The following is a 25804-nucleotide window of genomic DNA, read 5'->3' on the forward strand; positions in this document are numbered from 1 at the left end:
TTTACTATACAAGATGACAGGTGACGTAACGGAAGTGCATTTCCATAATATATTCCACTGCAAGGTGCTGATGGAGCCTTGTGTGTGATGCCATGTCATTTAGCAGGTTAATATCTGCCAATTAAAAGTCCTAGAATCAAGATAAAGCTAAAATTCAAGTCTGTGTGTTATTCCAGGAACTCACCACAGTTCATGAGTTAAACTACTCACCACACTATGAGAGTATTTATATAGAGGGAAAGATACCTGGTTGACCTGGTTCTCACATTTTGAAATTGTCGAAGGATCTACATGTAACAGCAGGAAAAGAGAGGAGCTGCCCGTTCTCCAGAACCTGGACGGGGGCCCAAAACCAGGAGGCAACGCAGGTGCCAAAGTCTTCCCTCCCAGTTAAACCCCTCCGCCAGGCTTGGCACAAGGCTTCCTCTATTTCCACGTCCCTGGCACCGGCCCTGCACCCCAGGTCGCTCCCGGGATTGCAGCTGGAGCCCCCCAGGCAAACCCCGCACCGCCCTCCCCTTCCTACTCCCGCTCTTCTTTGCCTTCAACCGGACTGACTTTGACTGGATCCCTCCTTGGTTCTTTGCGCGTTGCTTTGGCTGCACGTATTTCAGGACACGAGCTGTGCTTTCCCACCTGCCTATAAAGTTTTTATACACTATTTGTATACTTTTGTTTACTATTAGCATAATACGTGTAGACATCAATAGTAAATTCTGCAGATCCAGATGAAAATTTATGTTTGAGGCCAGTTTTAAAGATTTGGAGGCTTTTCTCAGTGCAGGCAGATATTCATAAGTACAGAGGCATCCCAGGGAGATTTACACACATGCAAGCTGAGATGTTGCACTCGCCTATTTTATTTGATTCAAATTTATTTTCCGGCTGCATGGACATACAGCGTAAGTGTCTTTTATAAGAACTTTAGTGTCTGATGTTTTGGCTTGCTCTGTAGGATGTGTTCTTTGATAGCCAAGTTGTTCAGGACATTCAGAAATTTAAAGTAGTTCAGCTGAAGTTTTGCCTATTATTGAAATTTTTTCGTATTGGACTTACTTTGCTTCTTATTCGCAAGGGCTGAAACATGAGGAGTATTATAAGTACCAAAGCACTTTGTGGGCATTAAACTGCATGAGCAGAGCTGGCTGGAAGGCTGCTGGGCAATGTTGATGGCAATTTTTGAATGTAATGCTTTTGCTGATGTTTTCAGTGAAAATGAATTAGCCATATTTTTACCAGTTTTCAGAAGACAGTGTTGCTAAAAATGCTTGAAAGTTAGCCAAAAAGTCCATTTCAACCGAATATTTTTGCCCATAAGATTGTTCTTTCTTACAAAACAGAGTAAAACCACCCATCTATGCAAAAAATGCCTCCAGAAGTATGATAAACAATTTTATCTGTCTTGGCCATTAATGTTTTGATTCTGTATAACTTCTTAGTCTGCCTTAAGATTGCACTTGTATAAGGGGAAACAAACCAAGGTTTTTTACATGATGCATTTTTTCCTCTCTTTTTTTTTTTCAGAAAGTTCAGCAGTACATAGTCATCATTCAAGCCACAGATATGGAAGGAAATCTTAACTACGGTCTCTCAAACACGGCAACTGCAATCATCACGGTGACAGACGTGAATGACAACCCGCCCGAATTCACTACGAGCACTGTGAGTATCGATACATCAGCCCAGCGGTGCGCGGACACACAAGGTGTTTGCAGTGCGGGGATGTTTATATCCGTCGTCTCTCTTTGCGCGTTTGGCAGGCAGCAGGAACTTGATAGATAACTGTGGAACAAGGGCTTTCAGCAAAAAAAAGGGGGGAAAGAAAAAGAAAAATGATTCACGAACTAGCAAAACTATTTGGCGACCAATTTCCCTGAGGTACTAAAGGAGCTAAAATAATGTGGCAAACAGACTATGTCTGATTGCACCAAAGAGGATACAGTTGTTTCACAGCAATTGGCTGTAGACGTATCAGAGTTATTATTACACATAAGTGAAATCCTGAGCAGTAAGAGATTTTGGGGGTTTAGTAGCTTGGATACAATTTCAAAGAAGCAGTAAATACTCTAAATGGTAACGGTTATCCGGGAAAATTTATATTTCACTGATAACTGTAACAGATGTATTTGTATGCGCCGGCAGTAAATGTGTAGCCATACTTCAGTACATCTGTTTTTAATCAGTTTAAGATCTTTCTTATATGAGTACAATATTTCTCTCTTCCATTTTCATGTGCTCCAAGTCTTTATCATTGGGGAAGAAGGAGACAAAAATAAAGAGATTGCAAGGACAAACTCTTGAGCTGATTAAGATGATACTGAAAAAACAGAAGGTGAAACGATGTGGTCTGTTTCTTTGCAGCCATCATAATCCATAGAGGTAGAGCATCCCAAATGTGAACAGTAGTTTTAGAAACCACAGAAGAATATAGCGATCTATGTGCTGATAAATGATAAAGCATTATGTACCCACAGTCCGTGTTTATATAAAAGTCAACAAGGAAAGGGAAATGATGTATTTAAAACTGATACCAAACTTCTGAAAATACAGAAAGTGTAGTTGCATTATGTTCATGTCACTGAATCTCCTTTCAGAAATAGGTTATTAGTTATGTTATTCTGAATTTTCATTCCATCTTATAGGATATACAAGTATTTATTCCTGTAGTGTGCCAGATTTCCCCTTCGTTATATCCTTCCAGTCCAAAAATACTCAACAGAATTCAAGGAATTCATTGAAAGCCCAGCTTATGCCCCTACGGATCAGAGCAGCCCCGTGCCCACTGAGGGGTCTGGGTCCTTCCCGACGCTGTGGGGGCCCAGGGCTCTGTCTCAGGACACACTGACTCCTGAGCAGTCCCAGCACCTTGGATCTGGGATAAAGAGGGAGGCACTAAATTCCTCCTGAATCAGAGAGAATTGAGCACTTAACGCTTTTTCAAATGTGGGCCTCAGTACACACTGTCTGTGTTGCTCTTCCAGAGGATTTAGCTTGGATTTCACAGCAGCACACGCGCTTCGTATCTGTCACAGTGCCTGCACTGAGCTTTGCGTTCTAAAGGTGTCGTTAAATATCTCCTGAATTATGATACGTGTAGTTCCGGAGAGCCATAAAAATCTGATAGGAGTCTTGGTCAGTATGGTCCTTTCTCTTCCCTGCACAGGGTAACTCTCTGTCCTGAAAATTTTATAGTGGCTGGTCTCGTACAGTCTTCCATCTCCAAGCCATGACACGTTCTACCACAGCCGTCCATGTACGTGCCCCGTATTTGGGGGGGGACTTGTATTCTGCCAGGTAAATGCTTCTTTAGCCTTAATGTGAGTGAAAAAGTAATGACATCTAGTGGCCACGTCATTTAAGCACAGGTTCTTCAGCGTGACCGAGGTTGCCTGGTCCTTGTCTCCAGCTGGAGCTGGGAGAGGAGGTTTGAGGTAGCAGCATTAGTCCCGCTGGGGTTAGGCACAGGCTCCCTGCAGGGCCTTCTGGGGGTTGTGACACATGTCTGGTGGTGGTATATTTTTAAATCTTTCACAAACATTTTCCAAAGCTGAATCTGATGGAAGGTGAGATCATGCAAATTTACTTTCAGGTGAATTCTGAGTATTTAATGTCTCGGCATGTGTTAGACTTCGAATGAATAAAACCCACCAAAACAATTGCCCTCAAAATCATGTTAAATGGATCAGAAAATGCTGCTCTTCCTCTAAGCAGGGTTGATGTTTTTCATTATTTCTCTAATTTCAATCATTGAAGAAGGAGTTTTGCAAGGGCCAAAGGGCTTTATATAGCAGCACGTGGGACTTTAAAGATTTGAAACCCAAGAACATTTGCCAAAATTATTTTCTGGTTCTATGGAAACAAATATCTTTGATATACTCCCAAGTATAGCCAGGATGCAATTTTACATCAGTATGAATGTATAATACAGTTTTTCCTGTGACTAGCGTAGAGAACAGTATCACGCTAATCCTTGCTGTCCCCAAATAGCCTGGTCTGCATTTTAACACCTTTAGAAAAAAGCAAAAACATGTTTCCAGGAAATCTACAGCTCCTCGGAGGGTAAGAAAGCAGAGTTAGAAAGCAAAGGATCTCTTTTAAAACTAAGGGCTGTTGGAGGGATGCAGTATATTGCTATTTAAAATACTTCTGTATTGAAATGCTGTTGTAAAAACAAAGTAGGCTGAATAATTGAAATAGTAGTTTGCTCTTGGAAAGTTGCTAGATGAAAGGAACTATATTCAAGCATAGGGACATACAGATGCATACCCCACAGTGTGCTTAAATTACCTGTCGTTCAACCCAAGTGGATTTAGACTTAATGGTTTCTGGATATAAATGTAATTCAAGAGGACGCTGCATTATGCTGGTGTCACAGCTCATGTATTGAGCAGCAGGAATTAATGTTGCTATGTAAAACTTAACAACTGGACAGGAAAGGAAAAACAGCCGCTGGGATGGACAGTAATATCAGATCGTCTCTGTAGTCAGGCGCCCTGTTTGTTCATGAGGCTGATGAGACTGTGTGCATCGACCAAATGAAAGCTCAAACACAGGTGCCAAGATTGCCTATCAAGGGGAGTGGATGACCTGTAGAGATACTTTGGTTAACAGGAGTCTGAAAAATCAGATGTGCTGTGATAAAAATTTAGTGCTAGCTGAGAAATGAAAAAGGAGCAATAAAAGCACATGGAAGATCCTTAAATGTACCAACTGAAGGTACTCTGATAAAACTCAGAAATGATTGTTTGCTAACATGAAAGTGGATCAATATGTTTTTCATATTCTTTTTAGTACATCACTTGAAAGCCCAGGGAAGGATCTTGTACAATAATGGGAAGAAAAAACTCTGCCGTCTCGTACAGAGGATTCTGAAATTATGTTAAAAAAAATAACAGTCTCTAGAGGAGACAGAATTTTCAGCTAAAGTCAGCCATCAGCTTAAAGTCCAAGCACTGCACAGTCTCCATCCGTGGAGAGCCATGACCAGGCTGGGATTATCTGTATCAAACTCGCTGGCCCTGGGGCACGACAAGGATGCAGTGACCTCCTCCAGCCCTCCTAGCTCTGGTTTTCACAAGGGGATGTATCCTCCATCTGCTCCACTGCTTGACGGTGCTGGGAAGCAGCCAACAGTGGGGAAATGTCCCATGAGATACTGCATCTGAGTGGGAAACCAGCCCATCTATACCAGAAGAGTGAAGCAGCCTGTGAAACACTGTCAACATTGCAGGCAACTATTTTAGGCAATTTTGATGGTTTAATGCAGGACCATGACCAAGGGAACGCTCTCCTGACTAGCTGAGGGACTGAGTAACCCCCATCAGCTGGTATAAAACCATGGAGTTTTAACTGGAGTATTTTACAAAGGTCTTGTAGGAAGTCTTGCTACAAAACTGGCTCGAAAACTGTTACAAGATACTGGAATCAGTATATCAGGGTGCCCTCAGTTATTCAAAGCCCCTGTTAGTCCCAACAGGGTCATGTCCTCTGAAGTTTCTTAATTATGTGAAATTCCTCTGCCTTCCTTCAAATGTTTATCTGCAGTGCGCAGACGAGTTACAGTTTTTCCATATTAATATAGATCTGTAGCTGAGCTTCTGTCCAGATGCTCACCTCAGATACAGAGGAGCACACCAAAATTAATATCAGTATTTCAGAGATTAGAAGTCAGCTGAGATAGAAGAATGCAGGGAAGTCTCAGGTGGGGCTTTATGCAAGGTGGAAGCACTTCTTTGCTCGCTGAAGAGCTACGTTTAATTCCAGTGCAATCATTAGCTCCTCTCAAGCAGGATGCCCTTTCCAGTCTGACCCATGATACTGTTAATAGCCATCCAAGGGTTTCCACTTTATCTAAGGAAATGCATAATCAGAGGGGAGGAGAAGTGAAAGAAATCCATGCCTCCACTTGACTCATATAAAGTCTATTTTTATCGTATTCAATCAGGAACAATCAGGCACAGAGAGGAGACGCAGATGAATTTGCATGATCAGACTTCTGTGTCTTAAATGTTAATTAAAAGTTATTTTAAATTTGCCTACTGTGCAGAACTTGTTTTTATAGTAGCCCATGCAAGGGAAATATTATTTCACAGGACTGAAGTGCTCATGATTAGTTGAGCTTGTGGGTTCTTGGGAAAACCTGCCTGGCAATCAACCTTTCCTTAAAAAAAAATGAAAAGAAAAAAAAAAAAGAAAAGAAAACTGGGCTATTCAAGTTCTTTAAGCTCCTGAGCCTTAGGAGGTCTTATTTAAAGCTACTTTAAAATTTGCCCTTTGGCACTGCTTTGAGAATCTCCTCTTCCGAGGCTGAATCCAATGGAGCACATTTTAAAGAGACAGCTCGAGGACTGTTTCCAGCTGCGGTGCTGCCTCTCTGCTGATCACAGCCCTTATTCCCATTCGGAGCAGCTCCAAAGGTTCAGACCAGACTCTCCAGCCTGGGTGCACAGGATGGGGAGCTGGCTCAGGTCCCCTTCCCAGCTTGCAGCCCTGGGAGGTGTTTTGTCTTACTTCCTTGGGAAAGGGCATCTAGCAAAGGGCTGGCTGTGTGCTCCAGGCAAAACCACTGCTGCAGAATCACCTAAGCATAACTAGATGCTCTTAGTCTAGGAGAAGACACACTGCTCGTTGAGGCAACTCTAGTTGCAAAGTGGGCTGAGTTGTTTGGTAGAGGAGCAAGCACTTGTTGCGAGTTCATCAAAGTGGTTCTCAGCAGTTTTTAACAGGGCTCTTTAATTAGTACTGGCAGCTCCGAACCACAGCAGGCTGCTGTGAGGCTCTGCGTTGGGCACCGGGCTCTCTGCTGGCTGAAGCGGTAAGGAATGGCAATCTGTGGGGTGGAGGGGAGGCTCGGGACTTCCTCAGTGCAATGACCCAGGCATAGCCCCTGGGGTAGAAAGGCTTTTCTTTTGAGCTCTGCACTGCCAAAAATTTCTGATCTCCGTCTGTTTGGCTATTTGGGCTCTTCAGCATGTTGTGGATAACGCTAATGAGCCCACTGTGAAACGTGCTTTGAAACCTGCATATGAAACTGGCCCTCAGGGCATATCTAATGTGCAAACAGTGTCCTTTTCCATAAATTCCTCTGCCTTCTCCCATTTTGATGCTTCCCTCCTATTTTCTTTCCCAATTCCACCTTGACACACCAGTACACACCATTTTGTGAAGATAAACAAGCTGATCTCCTCCAACCACTTCCTCTATTACAGGTTGCCATTCCCTTAGTCATCTTAGTAACCCCACCGTGCAGCGCTCACAGAAATGTCTTTCTTTTGACCAGATTTGTATATAATAATCCAGATGAGATTGCTGGTGTCTTGGACAAGAGAACTAACGTTTTGGGAGTTCATATTTGCCTTTTTCCCAGTCACAGCGTGCAGTTCCTTTAGTCTACGTGCTCTGTAAACTCTTCAAAATTCTGTAAAAGCAAGCAAGCACAAGCCAAACTTTTATTCCTTACTCTGTATTTGTTCTCATGCTAACAGTATTTGAGGACAAGAGACAGCTGTGCATCAGCCAGTGAAAGAGCAACACTTTCCAACGTTGCAGAAATTACTCACTTGAGCTGTGAAAATATGGTGACTTTTTTGCAAGTAGCAAGAATTTGGGTGAATGCTTCACCTGGCCTCTAACTGCCTGAGTCGAATGCTGCTGAGCTGTGTTTTTAGCAGTGAGTTCAGAAATAGCGAATGTCAGGAAAAACCCTTGGCTTTTCGTTCAGACTGGCAAATAGTGACTTTGAAATGGTTACGATGCAAAACTGTAAGTAGACCTCATTTTGTGAGACGGTCTTTAATGGCCATAGGAAACCAAAACCGGAAACCAGGCAAGCTTGCTGGTGGTTTGGGGTTTCCTAAGCACATTTACAGCCAGATGTATCAAAAAGCATTCAGTACATCTGAATGTTATGAGAAATCCCTTTTACATGCGTGCTGGTGTTTTACAAGTTGATCTTAGGCAGTGAAGGGAGAATCCACCAGGAATAGGATGTTAATAGATTCCCACAGACAGAAGAATTTCCACAGACCAGGATGCCTATCAAGGACTGTCCCCAAAAGAGCTCTTAATCCAACTGCTCTATGAATAATCATTGCAAGTGGATGGCTTACTACCTTTTGGAGTCTGGGCATGTGTCCAGAGCTGGAAGAGGCTAAGGGCTTAAATCTTGGGCACTGTGCACCTGAGTTCCCAGCGCGTGGACTAAAGCCTCCTGCGTAGTTGTGAAATAGTCCCTTTGCCAATTCACAGAGCACTGTCTCCGTCATTATACCTGGCCACTCAAAAAGTCTGGAATGACATTTGACTGTTGATTAGCCTGGACTCCATAGTATTTTAAAATCATTTAAATGCCCATGGCGTAATTTAGAGGCAGTTGTCACAAGAGCCGGAAATCGAGGTGGCCAGTGCAGGTCAGAGCTGGCAAGAGGAAAGCTCTCATACCAGAGTGAGAAAATTTACAGGACTTCATTGTTATACCACTAAAAACACACCCAAGAGTTCTGTACAGTCCTGCAGACAGGATTTAATATTAGAAATCAATTGTGCCTTCATGGAAAATCCCCGGTGATTGTGCTCTCTTGCTCATTTTCCAGTCAAAATGAAGCTGAATCAAACTGCACAGTAAAGCTTGGACTGTTATAGAGCTGTCACCTTCTAACCTAGATAAATTATTATATTCAGGTGAATCCAATATTCCCAGTAGCGTTTGGGTAAATGAGCAACTACCTCATTCTGTGTGCATTCCAATTAAATATATGGTCGGGGAAGTCTAAAGACTGCAAATCAGTTCAGTTTCTCTAAATAAGGGTTCATTGTTTATAAATTGAAATGAGCTTTCCGCCTTTCATTATGTTGCAGGTCCTGATGAAAACCCCTGTCATAAGCAATGAATTAGAATAAGGATGTTAGGTCAAGAAGTAGCAGTCATAAATGGAGAGCACAAGTGCAAAAAATGTGTTTTCTTCCCTTCTTGTCTCAGCCTTGCCTAGGACTCTCCGTGCTAATGCCAGGTGGCTTTGCTGCCGCAAGCAAGCAGATTAGCCTTCGTTAGCATGTTATTTACATCTTAATCTGTCTTTGGAATCAAACTGGCCTCTGTGGGGGAGGAAAGGGTGCAGCTGGATCTCGGCCTGAATGCAAGGTCCATCCAGCGAAGCCTTGGACATGCGAAGCCTCCATGGTTTGGGGTCTGATGAGGAGTGAGTGAGAGCTGGGCACGGGTTTACGGCTTAGCGCTGCCCCTTCGGATAGTTCAGGAAACCAGTTAGCTTGTCCTGGCAGCACCTCCCGGCCTTACTCCTGCGCAGATTTATGGACGTGTGCAAACTCCCACTGCTTGAAATAATAAACCATCAGCGGGTTCAAGGTCATTAGGAGCCAAAGTTAGAGGTTTTGGTGGTGCCCACGTGCCTTACCTGTTAACCAGTGTCATTTGTTAGCAGCGGGGCGCTTCCTAGCACAGCATCTCTGGAGGCCCTTTCAGTGCAATCTTATGGAAAGCCAGACATGCTTCATACTCTCTTGTAGACACTCGACTTTTTCACTTTATTTTATCACCCCTTTCATCTAAATAAAAGTCGTGCCTCAGTTTATGAGAAAAAATAATTCTCTGTGTCTTAATGAAAAGAGCATCAGCTCTTCTTCCTATTCAGTCTTTGTAGCAGTGTAGGATATGGCAGAAAGGATGAAGTATCGCCAAGATTATTTGGTCAGGACCACAGGATGGATAGGTAGATACAAAGATGTACATATACATATATACAAAGTTAGATATCTATATAGATAGATACAAAGCAGAGCTAGACCCTGATATAATGCAAACAGCCATCAAAGAAATACAAATCACTGCTCCAAAATAAGTTGTGGTTATATGAATTACTCCATTGCTTGTGCATGTGCGTATGCATTTATTAGAAAAACAAGTGGTCTGCTTGATGGAAGTCTCTTACTAATAGACCCCATTAATCAAAACCTAAATTTACAGATGCTTTTGTTTTGTTTATTCCCTTTCAGTACATTCCTTTTTAAATTATCACCAAATTAATCATCTGCAGTGTTTTAAACCAACTGCCATTTGGTGAAACAGCTCTGGTTCCTCTCCGTTACACTAAGCATTAGTTACTAAGGCGTAGTTCAAGGCTCTGTTTAGCCTGATTCTGTCCTGTATCTAATTGGAATCAGCTAGATCGTTCTTTGTAAATGGGTCAGTCACACAGAAGAAACATCAAATGTAATCTTGAGATGGCAAAAAAAAGAAGAAAGAACATAATTTTATTTCTCTTCATTGATACCTGCCTGGTGGTTAAAAGAAGGATTAAAATGAGGTCATTAAACTTTCCTTGGAGACAAACCCCAGACCTCAGTGGTAATATGATTAATCAAATATAAAAGTGAATCTACCCTGAATGAATAACTCATTTTTATAAAATATCTAATTACTGAAATGTCGTCTGCTGCAAGAAAAGAAGGGGAGGAAATTAATTGCAATAACAATTCAAGAAGATAAAGTTTTTCTGAATTAGGTCTACACAAGAAGCTAAATTGAGTTGATTAAGTAATTTTGGTTTCAGGAACACCCTTGATGGGAGTTAGTAATAATGAATTTTTCAGACCTCGGAGTTTAAAATTGCCAAAGACCAGTGCATTTAAAAAAATGGGAACGATAGTTTTACTACAGATTTCAATTTTCTGTCACACAGGAAAAGGGAGTATTAAAAAGAAGATGCTCTACTGGTCTCTCTCAAATTGGACACGTGTACTGCTTGGTTTAAAATCGGGACTAAAGCAAGCTTCTCTTTCTCTACTAGAAAGCGCAGTCCCTGCCGATTGGAGCTGCCCGGCGGGGCGGGAGGCAGAGCCCGGGGCGCGGTGCCCTTCCTGCTTCCCCGCACGGCAGCGCCTGAGCTGCGGGAACCGCAGCCCGGCCTCTGGGGCCCAGCCGGTTCGTGCAGTCAGTTTAATGTGATCAAGATCCAGGCTAAAACGGCACGCTGGCAAGAACATACGCGTTGCACGCAGGGTAGTGCCGCGTATCCGCTCGCACGTCGGCTTGCCGTAGCCCGTTTGTCATGAGCCATTTCATTTGCAACATCTGGCAGCGTTATATCTCCTAGCGTGACGTCTCATTTAACAGTGACTTCTCCTTTTCCTTCTCTGTTTAATATATATGGGATCTGGGGGGAGAAGCTGTAAACTGCAGCCTCCGAGCATGCCTTATGGAACAGCATAGAGGAAATGTCCAGTGAGAAAGAGGTGCCAGAAAACTTGAGTTACATGTGTGCAACGAGACGTGACACAACCAGATGTTGTTGATAAAATGTCCGTAGTTAAATACAATGTCCGCAGTAAAATGCCCACTTTTCCTACGCTGTGGTGTGCTGCGATGGGAATTAAGTGGTCTCCATCCACCTGATGTATGTCTGTGTATTACACACTATTCCCATAAAATGGGGTGTATTCGTCAGTTTTCAAGGGGAACGTATTAATGCTCACGTATCTACCTGCTCCAGTATTTCTTCCGTAAAATCTGTCTGGAGAATTTCCTTCAAACTGGGATAATTTTTAAAAATTATATACCTCTCTCTGCATTTGGATCCATGCTTCTCCGGAGATCCTGATTCTCCGGCACCCAGCTCCAGCAGGTCCCACGAGGGGACCCCAGATCCCACGCCCTTCCCGCGGGACACAGCGCTCACGCAGAATAGTCCCGAGCGAAGGGCGCGAGAAACCCCGTATGGGCAACTGCATCCAGCCGCCGCTCTGCCACACACTCCGGACCCATTTGCGGTGGATTATTTCATTATCTTAAAAATACACTGCCTCTCCGGCGTTGATACGAGTCTGAGAAGTTCAAACGCATACGGTAACTCCATTATTGCAAGGTACGGAGATAAATCTCTTCCTGAAGTTGCTGCCTTCCCTGGGTGGGCAGGTTTTTAATTCTTCAGCATACTCTTGCCTTAAAAACAGTTGCTTCCGAAGGATGTCATTTTAAGAGGATATATATCTGGAATTTCATTAAGCACATTTCAGTTACAAAATCTTTAGTGACATACTTAAAAAAAAAAAAGAGAGAGACTCAGCAAAGGACTTAGTAGTGGTGTGGGTTTTCTCTTACCAAACATCGCTGACTGTCCAGGATGCCTTAATGCCTCCCAGTTGCAGAAGGGAGGGTCAGGATGCAGCATACAGCCAGAACTAGGAGAGGATGTTTAAAAGGTTTTGCATCCTCTTTTAAGCATGATAGAATTTTTCAAACCCTTCAGTTTTGTGCAATAATGTTGCAATTGCCAAAAAGCAGTGGAGGAGCAATGACGTTCCCCTTCCCTAGTTTCCTTCAGTCACGTGTAGCGACTCCCTCTCTTTTCTTGGACCCTCTTTCTCGACTAGACATCTCTTGTCCCACGGCAAGTCCGGTGAATTCTGCAGCGTTTAATTTAGCCGTGCGCCCCGTGCGCTCTGTTGGGACGCGGGAAGGCGGAACGTCGCTCGGGAATAAAGAGCGGCCGCCTGGGCGCCCCGTCGGGAAGCCGCCTCTTCAAACCCCGCTAGCAGCGCTTCCAAAACCAAGCACACGCGCCGGGGCCTTTCTTGTACAAGGATGCGCCGTCCCCTGCTTGTGGACAGAGCTTGCGGGCCTTCCGGCGCTTGGATGTTGCGTTTAATTCTAGTAATTTCTTTAAAAAAAGTCCCCCCATGTGCTAATTCTGAGGCCAACCTGGAAACAGCGGAGAGTGGAGCTGCAGCGCAGGGAGTGCCCGAGCCTGTGCTCAGGCTCAGACTGCCTGTGCGGCGCGGCGCGGGAAACCCGTTACAGATCTCCATGCCAGGATTACGGCGCGCATTAAAAAAAAAAAATCGGTTGCAGAACTCTGAAGATGCTCCCTTTCTGAAATATCCGTCTTCAGATCCCAAAGGCGCGTGAGCAGCTTTTATATGCCTTGCAATCGGAAAAAATTAAATTAAAAACTCATTACGCGAAGTGGGCAGTTAATAAGAAAATCCTAAACCAGATTTATCAGCTTAAGGCCCTTCTTTGTGGAACTTTATTACAGTTGGCTGAATTAAAGCATCCTCTTCTGTATGCATTTCACCAAGAAAGCCGGAGTCAGACCTGCGGGGTGCGTTTTGCTGGCTTCGGACTTGAACTCTATCATGCACTTTTGGTCGGTCGTACTGGTTTACGTGTAAAACAGGAAACGTTTTCAAAATGTTCAAAACAGGACAGTTATTTGCTCCTTTGGACGTAGAAGAGAGCAAAATCTGAGGCTTGATATTCTAACAAATGAGTGAATTTCACCCTCTTTTGAAGAAGATTGTTACTTCAGAGAACTAACATGAGCAGAAAATTTGCCCACCGATGACCGTAACATCTCCTCGGAGGTGCGTGCCGTCACGCGCTCAGCGATGAACGCTGAAAGCTGAGGGCCCGGGCTGTCGCTGTCGCTGGATGGCCTGTTCCCGTGCGCCAGGAGAAGTGCGCATGCCGCGCGTCGCCGCATCTGGCCGCCGCGTTTTGGTGTGATTCTGCTCGTGTGAGCGAAGGGCGCTTGGTTGCTACCGCCGTAGGGACGTGCCCATGCCGGCAGCACGAGCGAGGGACTCTTGCAGCCCCGTGCGCGTGCAGTCACGCTTTGCCATTGCCAAATCCCAGGAGCCTGCTCGCGGGAAAGACCCTGCTCTGCATGGCACGGTCCTGTCCTGATGCCCTGTGATGTTGGGAAACTCACCTCCTGCCATCGAGGTGAGGCACGGGGCGCTGGCACTGCGTCGGCAACCTCGTTCATTGAACTGCTCTTCTCCTTTGAGATGGCGGAGCTTTCCAACCAAGCCACCGCATTGCAGAGCCTGGGGAAGAAATTGCCAGTGGCCATGTTGTTGAGCCAGCTCATTCTCCACTGGTCCCCCAGGACCTGAATGGTCCAGGAGGACAGTTCCTTGCCAGTCTCTCCACCTGGAAACCTTTCTATAGCCCAGCAGGTCTCAGAGGGCTCTAGGGTAATGCACCAGGAGGATCGAAAGACTGTCTGGGCTGACCTGATATGTTCATCAAGTAAATGATGAATTCATGATGTTCTCAGGCTCCGGCTCTGATCCAGGTGGCTGAGGGCAGGACGCAGCTCCAAGCGCCGCATGTGACATGGGCACATCGCTTGGTCTTTCTGCGCTGCAGCCGAAGGGAAGCGTTAGGTTGCCAACCACTGAAAAGCAGTGCTGGATCAGTGCAAAAATATTGTACTGCATAAATGCATATATAGAAATGCAACTTTTTTAAGAACAAAGCTTTAATAAGAATTAAAGAAAAAAAGCTTTATAGGCTGTTCCAGCCATTTTAAAACCTACGCCTTTATTTAAAAGATAGCATTGCTAATTGCACCTGACAATCAAATAGTCAGCGGAAACGTGTCAGCTACCTTCTCCTGCTGTTTGTTCTGTAGGCAAGAAACAAAGGTGCGTTAGACAAGAGAGCAAATGAAACGTGCAAAGGATTCTTGTCTAAACCTGAAAATAAAAGGCTGTGCTATCAGATCAGAATTTTAACATACACTGTTTCCATTGGCTCCGGCGATAAAATCTTTTATTGTTGAGTATAACCATTGCTAAAGGTCACCGTTGCAAAGGCTACATCATTTAGACGAGATGAGATCCCATTTTGGATAAATTCACAATTTTTCTTCCTAACAAGGAGATAGTATCAGGATTTGAATGTACAAGAGTGCTGGGTTACAGATTAAAGGCTTTTGTGTTCTAGAAACCACACTATGCCAGATTTCATGAGTTTCAGTGAGACGTGCAAGTCCCCAAAGTCAAGTAGGTTGATTAAAGTGATTCTTTATAGCCTTTGAAATACAGATAAAGTAAAGTACATCTTTCCTACACGGGGTTAATGTAGAATTTTTTTTTTCCTTGGCAAGGCTATATGCCTTTCCAAGGACATAATTTTAATCTCTTTTTAAACCTTTCATATGAATGTCGTAAAAAGCTCCTTTGTGTTGTAATGCATTTTTATAAAATATCTAAATTTCTATGCAAACTTCGAACCTCGTTTCATAAGACATATTTATCTGGAAATGGTTATCTTCCAGCGAAGTAGTGCCTCATGTCATCATTTCTATGGCATCTTTTCATACTGTCACAAGAATGTAACATCTGATAATGAAAAAATTAGTGCTCATTGTCAGACATGCAAACTTCTTTTTTTTAATATCCTTTTACCATTACGTGCTCTTGTCTCTGAACTCCTGGCGAGTACTCTGAGAGTCTTTGAACCAAGGTTAAAACTAGATCTGCACGGTTTATTCTTGAACCAGAGACTGAAATGAGAGGGTTTCCTTTTACTTGTTCTAAAAGAAAGGATATAACTTTCTTCTCCGTTATTGCTTTTTCTCCATATTCCGAGAGTAAATCCTGCAATTTAATCCAAAACTAGCTGTTACTTCAGATTTTGAAAAAAAATAAGTGTAAGGAAAAAGAGTAAAGCCAACAATAGCTGCCATCAGCTGCAGGAGCAAAATGGACGCTGTCCGCACTCAGTCGGAAAATCAGCTTTGGAAAAGGAGAAGTTCAGGCTTCCTTTGCCTTTTTTCCACCACGCGCTGCAGAGGAGCAAAACCCGCGCTCGGAGCTCGCGCGTCCTTTCCTCCGGCTGGAGGAGGCTGCCGCCCGCCGGGCGAGCAAGACCGCGCGCTGGCCGGGGCGCGCCGGGCTCCGGCGGGCGCGGGCAAGGCGGCAGCGGAGGGGCTCGCTTCGTGGTTGCTGGCTGGAGAAATGGAGAGCGAGCCGGGCTTCGGTGAGCCGCCTGGGGAGGAAGTGCAGCGCTTAGGTGATGATCCTCCTTGGAGCACACCTGAGAGCGAGTAGCTCTTTAATAAAAAGTGATTAAGAAATTAGCATCTCAAAACCTGATCTGCACGCAAAACAGGGCTGACTTTGTGTACTAGCCGGGGTCATTGCTTTCCGCGAGGTGGAGATTGGAGCGAGCTGGCGGTTGCGGGTGCAGGACGGGGCAGGTGGGGCGAGATCCTGGTGGTCAGTGCTCCCCTGTAGCAGCGGCTGCGAGCCGGGTCCGACCCGAACCGCGCCGGCTGCGTAGGATAACTTACAGGCCTAGTACAGTCATCCGTACAGCAAATAATATTGGAAATTAAAGGTCAGAGAATTGATGGTAAGGCTTAAGAAAACAGCAATTAGGCTGCTAGGAAGAAAAGCTAAATTACCGGTAGTAGGAGTAGGGGGGAAAAAAAAAAGAGAGGATTATTGATCTAAATATCAAGTTGGCAGATACACAGAGTACAATCTAGAGGTTTTTTACACCTCTGGGCTTATTCAACCCTCACAATAAAAATTGTAGGCCTATAAAGATGGAAGAAGCAGCAATCAATTAGGATGGCATTTGCTTGTTTCTGCGCTGCAGCTGGGCAGGCACATCACAATTAATGATTTATTAGGAGATTTTTGCTTTTTTTTTTTCCCATTTACACAGATTGCTGCAACCAGACTGCAGTTTTTTATTAATTTGCTCGCTATTCAAGCGTCTTTGTTAAATATTGTGTGGAAAAGGTAAACATTTGGCTCGCATGCTAACACTTCATTGAGAGCACGCCCTTAGGCGTGGAAGAGCTGTGATTTGATATTCAGGGCGTGTGCCTGCTCACGCGGTGGTTTGCATGGGCGAACGCAGCCCCCGCGCACGGCACCGGCTGCCCCGATGGCCCGTTGGGCTGTCTCCGGAGCTTGTCGCACCGTGGGGTGGCCCGGAGCTGAAAGCAGGGGGACGGGGCACGCGTGCGCTCAGTCGCTTGCTTCCACTCTGGTTTCTCCCTGCCTACGGGACCTACAGAGAAAATGTAGTGCTTTTTGCAGCAATCGTAGCTGCTCAGAGTCCCGTAGGAGAACAAAGATGCCCATATTCTCCTTAGGAAATCCATAGCTGTTGGTCACGGAGTACTCTACTCATCTAGGCAGTCCAGCCTTTATAAACTGCTTCTGCCTGTAACAAATTTTACAGCATCATCATTAGCAAATCTTAGGGACAACGCCAAAATCTGTCTTGCAGACAGTCATGTGAGCAAATCTTTGCTTTCACAGCTAGTTACAAAAAACAACTAGAAAAAGTATGAAAGCGGACCAAAAAAAAAAAGAATTCTCTTTAGAAGTAAGCCTGAATAATTATCTTTGTATTCATCCATCTCAATTCAACACCTCGTTAGGAGTGGCGGCAGTGAGCTAATTGGTTTTACTCCGCAGTGCGTGGCTTCGCAGGCCAGGCTCCAGATTTATGGCACAGTGGAGAGTCGCTGTGCAAATTCGTCAGTTGTCCCCCCACATCAATCCCTTTTGCTTTCTCAGTGATATTTGTGCACGTGTTTATAAGCTGTCAGGTACCGAGTGAGACAAGAGACAGGCTCTGGAATTAAATTATTTTAGTATAATGTGATGCAACCTGAAAATCTGAATGAATTATATTACCTTTTCAGCAAGACATGACTTCAGACAGGCCAGGTCTAGAAGAATGCGAGAAGGGCTTTCACCCACGTGCCTTTATGGGGAGGGGAGGGAAAAAGACCCTTAAGAATTTAAGAACATGTAGGTTTGAGTGCGAATCTCAGAAAGGAACCAGAGCATGCGGCAAGTGGCCGTAGAATTACTGTGAATGGTCTTTAAAAAGTGCTGTGCAAATTAAGGATTTCCAATGCAACAACTGAAAGTGAAGTTAAATGATTTACAGAAGAATACGAGTAAACGCTACAAGCATGGGTCAAGTGCTGCTTTATCAATCTTCTGTTTACTCCAGCAGCTCCTCCGCTGCCATTGTTTTACCTTGTTTGAATAGATAATGCTCCTTTTTATTTGAAAATCAATTGTAATCTTATGAAAGAAAACTTACAGCATGGGGAATGCTGTAAAGCAGCAGGGTAAAAGATGGCATTGATCATTATCCTCTATTATTCAGGGCAGGGAGGGAATGATGTTAAAGAAGTGTGGAGAGCTTTGAATTGCCATCCTTCCTTTAGCAGATGTAATTTAATGTCATTACTTAATTTTATTAAAGGTAAAGACAGCTGTGGACAATGCATGTTACAGCATTTACTTAACATTAATGATACTGGGGGAGTGGCAGAAGGAAAACTGGGCCAGGGTTTGGATTCCCAGTAGCTGCTGATCCATAGCTGATAAAAGTTATTCTGTTCTTCGTGGTATATCTCTCAAGATTTACTTCGTCACAAGCATGTCTTTGTACAGGTCCTTTGATTTCTATGTAGCTATTCTGTTCTCATCAGATAAATATTTGGCTTTACATGCATAATAGACAATTTGCACTGACGGCCCTCAGTGCCGTGCGGGGCTGATGATAGTTTCCTAATTATGTCTGATAGGCAGCACCGGCACCCCGAGGAGCTCCTGGCTTGTTCGGTGTACACACAGCTCTGTGACTTTTACCTTAATGGAAAAGCTTTATAGAGCGTTATGGTCTTCCACTAGGCTTTATAACTGAGATGCGTTTGTATATTTATAATTTTTAATATACCTCGTAATTCTAAAATACGCCTTGTACTAAACTTTACTGGTGCAGGCCAAAACCTAAAAATGGATCTTTCAATGACTTTTAAAACAGCTGCAGTAAAACTGCTTGGCAGCACCTGGGTTGTAATCTACAAAAGGGGTTCAGCAGCCTGTAGGACTAGTCCTCTTAAATGTCTTAAATACAGCTGGTGACTTGCTCTGAGCGAGTTAATTCTGTTTGGTTCTGCAAGAGATAAGTCTTATGATAACAGACAAAATTCTGTAGCCCTACTCGACATTTGAGATAGCTGCATAAAACGCTCAACTCCTTTGAAATTACAACAAATACGATACTTAGTTGTTAGCAGTGCAGTCATCTCCTGAAAGATACTGGGGGGCCATCAACTTGTCGTCGCTGACATGCCATACAAAATTAATCTAATCTAATGGGCGGTAACTCGTGTGGATTTAGTGAGAGACGATCCTGCTTAACTAATCTCCCCCAGTTCTTCTGAGCAGGTTTCAGACAAGATTGATAATAGGAGGGTACACATGACATAATCATCTAATGGATTTTTCAAAAGGCTTCTGACAAATTTCCATACGCTATTTCGCCTGCTTAAGCTGCATGCTGCCGACATCCCAAATTGGGCAAGAGAATGGGTAAAGCAGCAGTGAAATCATGGGAAATAAAGAGAAGATGAGCTGTAGCGTATACCGCAACTAGAATTATCTAGCAGCTTCCCACTGCTCTTCCACACTACTCAGCATGGCTGGAAAGAGATGCCATCTGCATTCACTAATGAAAGCTTGTTTAGGACAGGTGCATAACAGAAAAGAGGACAAGATGTCGTTAAAGACACCACTAAAGGGCAAATTTAGATTTACATTAGCATAAGGCAGATAAATATTTTTACTGTCGGCATTGAAATAATATATACTAGATACAGGCACACAAAACTGAGAGACTCCAGTGAATGGATATTGGTTAGTACTGGAAAGGGACTTTTGAGCTAACAAAGAAATGATTTATTATCATTTACATAACCTGGCATTTGTGCACACCAAAGGCCAGATTTTCCTAAGTGCTCTGCGCCTGCAGTTGGGGCCAGGATTTCGGCTGGAGATGCAGAGCCAGCCGCTCCTGTCATTTCTCCAGTGTTTAATTTGCCATATGTCAATCAGAGTGTTGATTTGCAAGTGCCGATAATAGGTGATGCTGAGAGATGAGCGCTATTGAAAATTTGGGAATGTGTCTTACTGACAGCTTTTGAGCCCCCAGCGCTGGAAATACTCACCGGCCAGGATCTCTGATCAGTCATATGATAAATCAAGGACTTGAAAGGAAAAAAGAATGCAGATAATGCATCAGAATATGCTTAAACTGGACATGCTCCATGGAAATCAATGCTAAATGATAGAATTAAGCACCAGGAAAGGCTGTGGCAAAATCACAAGAAACACTTTACATAATGAGGGAAAATCAAATCAAAAAGACAAGAAAGAAAGAAAATGGAATAAAATCACTGAAGAAGCAATAAAATGCCATCAGTGAAATCTGAATGAGATAAAATATCCTATGTTAAAGGGATAGAGCCATCAGAAAGATGCACGTTTTAGTCTGCCATTTTTACTTGCTCTTGACAATTAATTCTTAAGAGAATATGAGAAACATTTTTGGTTTGTTTGCTTTGTGTGTTTGGCGAAATGAGGGCCATGACTGGGCGATAGCTGGGTGGTTCTTGTTTGGCCTGGAAGGTGAAACTAGACATCAAAAGAGGTGAAAATATTTTCCAAGCAAAAATCCCAGTATGTAAAACCAGAAGTGAGAAAGGGATGTTTGTCACCCACACAACCCCAGGGTCCTGTTTGCTGGACTGGTTTCCACATGGCTGTGCTGCTTTGTGGGAGCGGGGACGTGGCTGTGAGGACCCTGGGAGGCTGGGAGGCTGACTGCTCCCACCATCACTGCTCCCGTCTTTTGTTTGCAGTATTCAGGAGAAGTTCCTGAAAACAGAGTGGAAGTTGTGGTAGCAAATTTGACGGTGATGGACCGGGACCAGCCTCACTCACCCAACTGGAACGCCATCTACCGCATTATCAGCGGGGACCCGTCTGGCCATTTCACCATTCGGACAGACCCCGTCACCAACGAAGGCATGGTAACTGTCGTGAAGGTAAGTGGGAAGCCAAGGCAGATCCGTGTTCATGCTAGCTAGGTCCACAACGATGATCAGAAGTCTGCAATTATTTTGTGTCTTCACTACCTGGGAGTGCGAGTGTGCGATCCCTGTCTGTTGTTTCCCGTAGCTTGTTGTGTAGGTGTCCTGCATAGTATCATAGAACGGTAAGGTTGGAAGGGAGCTCTGGAGATCATCTAGTCCAACCCTCAGCATGGCCCATACGGGGATTGAACCCACGACCTTGGCATTAGCAGCACCACACTCTAACCAACTGAGCTGAACCTGCCCCCTATACTTTTACTTCAGGCTTATGCCACTGATTCTGGATTTCCCAGCTGCTTATTGCTCAGCCCACTGTAAGCCCTTACGAACTCCCACGTGCTGCAAGCAGTTTCCAGCATCTGAGCCCAACTTGCACATACTGTTCCTGATGAGCCTTCTGCGCCCTCTAAGTGGGACTGGAGACAGGCTGTACAGTCCTGCACTGTCTGGCAGGTTTGGGCCCTTGGAAACTTGAACCCTCTAGGTGTTTGCAACAGGTGTTAAATTCCCTTCCCCTTCCTGTCTCCAAAGAGCATGACTCTATCTTCATTTGAGAGTTTGCTTCCCATTCAGGTACCTAAGACCAGAAAAGCAGGCAGTGAATACTGCTGCAGTAATTACATGTAGTCAAATTCATTCAGCGTTCAGAGAATCCCATCCCAGATAAGATCCCTATGGATGTTCCCACTGACTACCAAGAAAGTGAAGGAATCATGAATAGGCTGCTGTGAGCAGTAGGAGCGTGTGCTACACGCACTGTGCACTGCACCTGAAAAGAGTAATACATGCTGGGAAGAACAAAGGCTGTATCTTTTGGAAAGTCTGACCTTCTCTAACAAAAAGTTTTAATCAACTACTATGAAACACTAACGTTTAAAGAGCAATGTGATTAAAGGAAGCTCTGTGGAAAAAAAAAGCTCACTCCCTTGTAGCTGATAACTTGCAGTCATTCTTAATGCACACAACTCGGTATTAGGAAAAATGACATTGGTGAAATGCCATAGAGGTAAGGCCTGTAGGAACGTTCTGTTCTCAGGCCCTTAGGCTATCTGTGTGTGTCTGCAGATGCTGCTTTGTTGAAACTTTAAGGGAAACATCATCTTACCTGCTAGATGATATTTCAGCAAGATCTTTTTATTTATCACTCTTTATTGCTCTCTAATGATGGTTGACAGGCTTATCTGGTGTGACGTTACAAAACCTCTTCAAGTTCAGCTGTAGTTCTAGACACGCATATATATGAGCGCATGCATGTATGTAAGTGTACACAAATCTATATGTGTATTCTTTCTGCTTAAAGAGAGAACATTCAACAAAGTTAAATGAAACAATTCTTTGACATCAGCAGCCAATCTGAAATCAAAATGCCACCACTTTTACTAAAAGCAGAGAAGACACTTTATTCTTAATCTATTAAAGTGTCATGACTGTAATTTAAAGCTACATCAAAGTAAAAAACGGAATTTACGTGATCACTGCCACACAAGGACTTTTGCATAATGAACCATCCTTATTCTGAACTTGCAGGGAAAAAGGAGGGCAGATCTGTCAAGACACCATTGATGCTGGTGTTGGCTTCCCATTGCTATGTAACCCAGAGTGCTCACAATGCATAGAACCATATGAAAATCCTATCTTGTCATGTTGAGCTTAAAGCCTGAAATTGCACTGAATGCCTTCACTATATAACCTCACCTGATCCTCTTGGGTGCCCAGAATTTCTCACCCTTATCAAGCCAGGAGGCTTTTTGGTAGATTTTCAGCAAGGAGAATGAGTGAAATTGCTTGTGATTAAATTTTCATGGTGAAGAAGGGAACACTCTCAGGATTCCACCTTCTTCTTTGAAATATTTTGTTCTCAGTTAATAAGTGATTATGCTTAAAAGTTGGGGGAATGTATGCAAACCAAGCTGGGTGGCCATTCAGAGCTCAGACTTTGCAATGTGCAAGCAGCCTCTCCCTGTTTGATCCCTAATAGTGATTGAAAACATATATAACAAATCAAGTCAAGTAATGAACCTTTTATTCACAGCCTCTACATGACTGGATTTCGTGTGGTTCCTTGAGGCTAGTCATACGAGACTGCTGCAAGGAAGGGGGTTCACATATAGGCCTACAGCAAGCCAGAGCGGAAAAGGGCATTTTTGAAGAATCCCACCCTTCTGTCAGCAGATGGAAAGGGCCAGAAATACCTCCAAAACAAGAAGCCCTTTGGTATACAGATGATGGCCACAGCAGCAGTTTTGCAGCCACTCTCAGCAAAACTACAGTTGCCACTCTAGTCTGATCATCCAAATGTAACATTTCCTTTTTCTGTTCATGTGTTTTCCATACCATTTCCATAACAGTGCAAGACCCTAATCTTCAAAGAAAGCCTTGATCAAGGGGAGAGAGTCACTTCCCACTCTGCTGAGGCACAGCAGAGTCCCAAGACAATCTCCGAGAGCAGCAGTGGCTACCCTGTGGCAGCTGGCTGAGTAAAATGTTATTATAAACTCTGCATGGATCAGAGCTGTGAATTTATAATAGAGATGCTTCCGAAAGCTTCTGTTATTATTTGCCTCAACAATAACATAAGGCAAATTTGTTCCCTTTAATTAAAAGTACCTTGAGAAAAGAAGGACACGTGGCAAGCCCTCAGCTTCAGCCTGCTGAATCTGGGTAGAAGAGTCTCATGACAGAGGAGGACATTCAGTGTCTGAAGATCAGGAGGTGTTTCAGAGCCAGTTAGGCCAGCTCGGACACTGAACTACCAACGAGAGGTGGCTGCAAAGGTGCTGCTCATTTGGCTGGAGCAAAACCCAAAGAGGAAGACCTCATCTCCGAGATGGTTCAGCAGCAGGTCCCAGCACTGTGTGGCAGACGTGACCTGCTATGCTATGCAAATTATAATAGGCAGAATCAAAGGCTGTGTTATTGCAGCGTATAGATTCCTGAACTAACTTTGAATTAATTAGCGGAGGCAATCCCAGCAGTCAGACCGCAGCAGCAGACTCCCAGCAGCAGCAGCGTTAACCCTCCCACTGCCCACCTTCTTCGTGCTCCACGGTTTTAACAGCAGTCTCTGGAGACAAGTTTTTCTGGGCCTGAACTGTACAGATGCACGTGCTTCTTGGACATGAAATAAAAAAGTAGGCAACATGCCAACACCACCTCCTCCTAAATGTAACAGCTCTCTGAGCTTTTGCTCCTGCTGTCACCTGATCGATATGTAGCGTTTCCAGTGACATGACTGGAGATGGGAAGTGGGAGTGCAGGGTGAAGAGCTAAGAACACAGTGTACTTTTTGCACCTTTACCTTGCTTTAGGTCTCCTCAGAAGGAGGAAGCTTTAGGGAGCAGAAATGTCAACTGTCCTGGTAGAAATGGCTTATTATTGTGTGGAATATGTCTGGTTAGGACTGGGCTGCGTCTGGCTGCAAGGAAACGCTGCCCCAGTTGGGAACAGTTGAGCAGGCATTTCAGTTAGACATGAGCTCTTGATTTTACCCTTTTTTTTAACACACCACGTGAACTGGGACTCTGCTAGACGCAGCAGAAAGGGAGGCAGATTGGCACTGAAGGAAGCGTCATGGACACGGTCTCACCACGTGGTAATGATCCCTCCGGGACAGCCTGCTGGCGGGGCATTACTGGAATAAATCCCTCCCGACCCCGCTCCCGACACCAGGTTTGTGCATCCCTGGTTTCGGAGCTCAAAGGAGAGAAACAAAAAAGCCAAGCAGCTCCACACTTCTTGGGGGAAGAAACCAAAAAATAAAAAACCCCCACTCCTTGGCATCAGGCCATGTCTTCATGGATACGTGTGTGGTCACGGGGTGCTCTGTGGCACAGGGCAGGGAGCCCAGCAGCTTCCCATCTCCCCATGCTGCCCCAATCTCCCCGCCCAGGCAGTCCTGGCTGTCTGTGCACAGAGTTAGCAAATGGGCCAGCACAGAAAAAATGATGAATGAACGAACATAAATTAGAGGAGCAAGAAAGAAATTCAGGAAATGCATTAGTCAAATTGTCTCAAGGCCCTGAATAGTATTTAAATGAGAACTTTTACCATGCATCTTTTCTGAATGCGGTTTAGTCCATGAGTCAGTGCTGGTGGGCGTACTGGGAATCTTTATGCTTCCTTTTATTTATTAAATGTTGGCCCTGCCTGTCAGGAAACCGTTTAGCACTAGGAACATTTGCACTTCAATCGAATAGAGATTCCACTATTTTACCTTTGCCCCTGAAATTTGTTTCTCTCTTGTAGCCTCCTATGATTTGATTTCTCTCCTGACAATACTGATTTTTAAACAGAACATGGGAGCCAGATCTTCAGCTGGTGTAAATCAGTATCGCTCTACTGAAGTCAGCGTAACTATGGCATTTTACACCAGTGAGTGTCTGCCCTGCAGATTCAGTGCTGGAGAAGGTATTAGGGAGAATGGTTGTACTCCCAAATTCATAAATTACAACAAAGCATTTTGTAACAAGCAGAGGTGATCCTGCATAACTCACACCTCCTCGGCAGGTGATTAGCAACTTCCCTCGTAATAATTAGTGGGATGGTTTAGAGATTATTATACTGCAATTCAGTCAGTTGTGCCAGCTAAGCCTTTTCACTCCTCTGGCTCCTAAGACACACTGTCTTATATGTTCAGAGAAGAAATCTGTGGCCACCCAACAGTAAAACACACCTGCAGGAATGTACAGGCAGCCTCAAGACATCAGGCGTCTCACGAAAGGGTTAGAGGTCCCACCAGAAGGGCCACCTGATTAGCAGAACCAGGCATCACTCCTCCCAGCTCAACCTTTGCTTATAATCTTCCTTGAGAGGAAAATGAAGGACACTTCAGGCTCAGGAGGCCACATAGACTGACCCAGTTACTTAGTCAGCAGCTCTAAATGCTAATACCGCTGTTAAGTACCTGTCCAGTTCCTTTTAGCAGGCCCTGCCTCTTGCATTTGTAGCAGTCTCTAGGGGCTCTGTTCATTGAATGCAAGAGCAAATACTCCCTAATGTTTGCAATTTTTATTTTTGTTTTTTAACCTCCTAAATAGTGGAGGGCCAAATTCTAGCTAGATTCGTAGAACTGGGACTCC

General features: G+C 44.2%; 1 protein-coding gene across 4 annotated transcripts in view; it reads left to right on the forward strand.

The window, feature by feature from the left end:
* CDH4 (cadherin 4) overlaps positions 1 to 25804 on the forward strand; it is a 452425-nt gene that overhangs the window by 406235 nt on the left and 20386 nt on the right. For all 4 annotated transcript variants that reach the window (XM_062588916.1, XM_062588917.1, XM_062588919.1 and 1 more), the window contains 2 exons: positions 1525 to 1662; positions 20493 to 20678. In XM_062588916.1, coding sequence (XP_062444900.1) covers positions 1525 to 1662; positions 20493 to 20678 — 324 coding nt within the window. The remainder of the gene's footprint in view (positions 1 to 1524; positions 1663 to 20492; positions 20679 to 25804) is intronic.

Source organism: Rhea pennata, chromosome 16 (genome assembly GCF_028389875.1).
Source record: "Rhea pennata isolate bPtePen1 chromosome 16, bPtePen1.pri, whole genome shotgun sequence".
Lineage (NCBI taxonomy): Eukaryota > Metazoa > Chordata > Aves > Rheiformes > Rheidae > Rhea > Rhea pennata.